This window comes from Salvelinus sp. IW2-2015, unplaced genomic scaffold, assembly GCF_002910315.2.
Source record: "Salvelinus sp. IW2-2015 unplaced genomic scaffold, ASM291031v2 Un_scaffold3384, whole genome shotgun sequence".
Lineage (NCBI taxonomy): Eukaryota > Metazoa > Chordata > Actinopteri > Salmoniformes > Salmonidae > Salvelinus > Salvelinus sp. IW2-2015.
The window spans coordinates 122,089-125,177 of record NW_019944666.1 but is presented as its reverse complement, the minus strand read 5'-3'; the positions used below and the strand labels follow the sequence as shown (position 1 = coordinate 125,177).

The window sequence follows — 3,089 nt, the reverse complement described above, 5'->3', positions numbered from 1 at the left end:
CTGCCACTATGTATGTAATGTGTGTGACGTGTTGCATGTCTGTCTCGTTGTCTATTTAAGCTGACCATGATGTATGATGCACAAATAATTTCAAATGTATAAATGTCATCATATTATAACAACAAAATCACTTGATTTGATAGACTTACAGACAGACAGTATTCACATAGACAACCATATAGCACAATACAACACAACACAACACAATATGAGCCTGGTTCATTTTCAGTAATGAGGCCCTGTACCCCATTTACAGTTTCTACTTCAATGTATCAGGTGGAGTTATTCACCAGCTATAGAGTGAGTTGTTGTTTATGTTTCTAAGACTGCAGGGTGGGAGATGCAACAATGGCCTTGAGAACAGCAGGAAGTGTGTTGGTGGTCTTTCTCTGGTCTGTGACAGGTATGGTCTCATTCCTGTCTTTTATTTGCTCTGTTTAACAATCTACAGACATTTCTAAAAGCACAACCACTTGTGTTCTACTGTCAACACATTCGGCATCTCCACTTCACTGTAAACAGTTTTCTTTCACACCTCACTGAGTGATGCTTATCTGTGGTTTCCATTCACACTCAACTCAGCAACTATGGAAACAAAGTGTTAATGTGAGTCAAAAGACCTTGAACTTAATGTAACGTCCTTGTGATGTCTAACTGTGTTTCAGTGGTACTGGGTCAGAATGTCTGGAGTGTTACATACACCACTCAGAGTATCTGTACCTTGAAGCGGTCAACAGTGGAGCTGTCCTGCTCTTACACATATCCCAGAGGTTACATAGTCAAAACAACCTTGTGGTTCACTAAAATTATTGATGTGGAGAATTATGTGAGTCTGTTAGATGACCCAGACTACAAAGGTCGTGTGACGTACCGTAGTGATAAGACGAATGGACACACCCTGACAATCACACAGCTGAGAGAGAGTGACTCAGCTACATACATGTTCAGATATATAACAGATCAGACCGGAGGGAAATTTTTTGGGAGCCCTGGAGTTACTTTGTCTGTTACAGGTACAGTGACATTATATATAATGCTAATCTGTTTAGTTGMTTCTGGAAAATTGTCTTGATTTGTATTTAAATAATTTAAATATGAATGTATGCGTAAAATAGGAATGTCTGAGTTGATGATTTGAGAATGTCCACTCCTGCCTCATTTGAACTAGATAACAGGTCATTGAGGGTTTTAATGTTGTTATCTACTCCAGACCTGCAGGTGAAGGTGACCACTACATGGTGGTCAACGACACTGACCTGTAGCACCACCTGTACTCTGACTGGTAACCCCACCTACATCTGGTACAGGAACAGTAAGATTGTACAAGAGGACTCCTCCCCCTCATACTCAGTCGACTTAAAAACTGAAGACAGCTTCTACTGTGCTGTAAAAGGCATCAATTCTCCTGCAGTGTGTGTGTGTGAGTGTGACTAATACACTTTTTAAAGTCCTACAAAATCATCCAATACATCATTGGTCAGTGTTGATGTTTAGTGAAACAGACATGAAATATGGCTGCTATTTCATTTAGATTAATGGATGTTGATTTTACAGTTCTATATACTTACACCATTTCATAATGAGAAGGCTAACTTTTAATTTGTCTGTTATCCAGATGGCCCAAAGAACACCTCAGTGTCAGTCAGTCCCTCTGGTGAAATAGTGGAGGGAAGTTCAGTGAATCTGACCTGCAGCAGTGATGCCAACCCACCTGTGGACAAATACACCTGGTACAAGATAACGTACAAGAAAATGTCAATGAAACATTCTGGACAGAGATACACCATCCATAACATCAGCTCTGAGGAAAGAGAGGGATACTACTGCGAGGCTCTGAACATTATTGGGAGAGAACATATCCCTGTCCATATTAATGTTACATGTAAGTATGTCACATTCTGTCCATTTTTGGTGCTCTGTAACTTTGCAGATTTCATTCTGACATCATGCATGTATTATTATTTCACACTTATCATAACGTATGACATAGAATTAAATAAATATTGTTTAATTTTGTTCTTCCCTGGTTTCCCCTATATCTCCACCATGCATTTATAACCTCATGATACTACAGCAGTGTTTCCCTGGTTTCCTCTATGTCATATCTCCACCATGCATTTATAATCTCATATAAGCTCATGCTACTAAAGCAGTGTTTTCCCTGGTTTCCTCATATGTCATATCTCCACCATTGCATTTATAATCTCATGATACTACAGCAGTGTTTCCTGGTTTCCTCTATGTCATATCTCCACATGCATTTATAATCTCATGATCCTACAGCAGTGTTTCCCTGGTTTCCCTCTGTATGATACTCCACCATGCATTTATACCTCATGATACTACAGGCAGTGTTTCCCTGGTTTCCTCTATGTCATATCTCCACCATGCAATTTATAATCTGCAAGATACTGCAGCAGTGTTACCCTGGGTTCCTGTGGTGGGGGTGGGGGCTGTCCTGACTGTTGGAGCTCTTCTACTCACCATCTACTGCTATATGAAGAGGTGAGACAGAATTTACATCTATTGTATTAGTAACATATCAACCTCCACTAGAGGTCAGTAGAGAGCAGAACTCACTCTGTCCCTCATTCACTGGAGATCCACAGGAGGAAGTGATGCCACAGCAGACACACAGGTAATAATGTCAACAACCAAAGTTTTTCAATCTTAATACCATAGACAGTAAGCAAATTAATTTACATAAAATGTTGGAGGGAGGGGTTCGTAAAGTGCTCCTTCAGTGTGTCTTCTTTCAGAATGTAAGGGATTCCCCTGTGACAAGCCCCTCAGATAGATGCTGAGCCCTGATTATCAGAACTGCAGAGAACGACACACAGAACCTGGACTGAAGAAGAACAACCACAGAACCTGGACTGAAGAGAACCAGACCACCAAGAACCTGACTGAACAGAACCACCACATACCCTGACTGAAGACAACCACCACAGAACTGGACTGAAGAAAACCACCACAGACACTGGACTGAAGAGAAACCACCTGACAGAACCTGACTGAAGAGAACCACCATAGAACCTGGACTGAAGAGAATACATCATCAAACCAAAGCTAGGCCTCACAATGCTATT

General features: G+C 40.8%; 1 protein-coding gene across 1 annotated transcript in view; it reads left to right on the top strand.

Annotated features, from left to right (window-relative positions):
• The first annotated feature begins 205 nt into the window (after positions 1-205).
• The window catches only part of LOC139025842 (B-cell receptor CD22-like), a 5,932-nt gene continuing 3,048 nt past the window's right edge, over positions 206-3,089 (top strand). The window contains exons 1-4 of the mRNA XM_070441060.1: positions 206-403; positions 1,211-1,414; positions 1,616-1,882; positions 2,409-2,505. Of these exons, the coding sequence (XP_070297161.1) occupies positions 349-403; positions 1,211-1,414; positions 1,616-1,882; positions 2,409-2,505 (623 nt within the window). The 5' untranslated portion in view covers positions 206-348. The remainder of the gene's footprint in view (positions 404-1,210; positions 1,415-1,615; positions 1,883-2,408; positions 2,506-3,089) is intronic.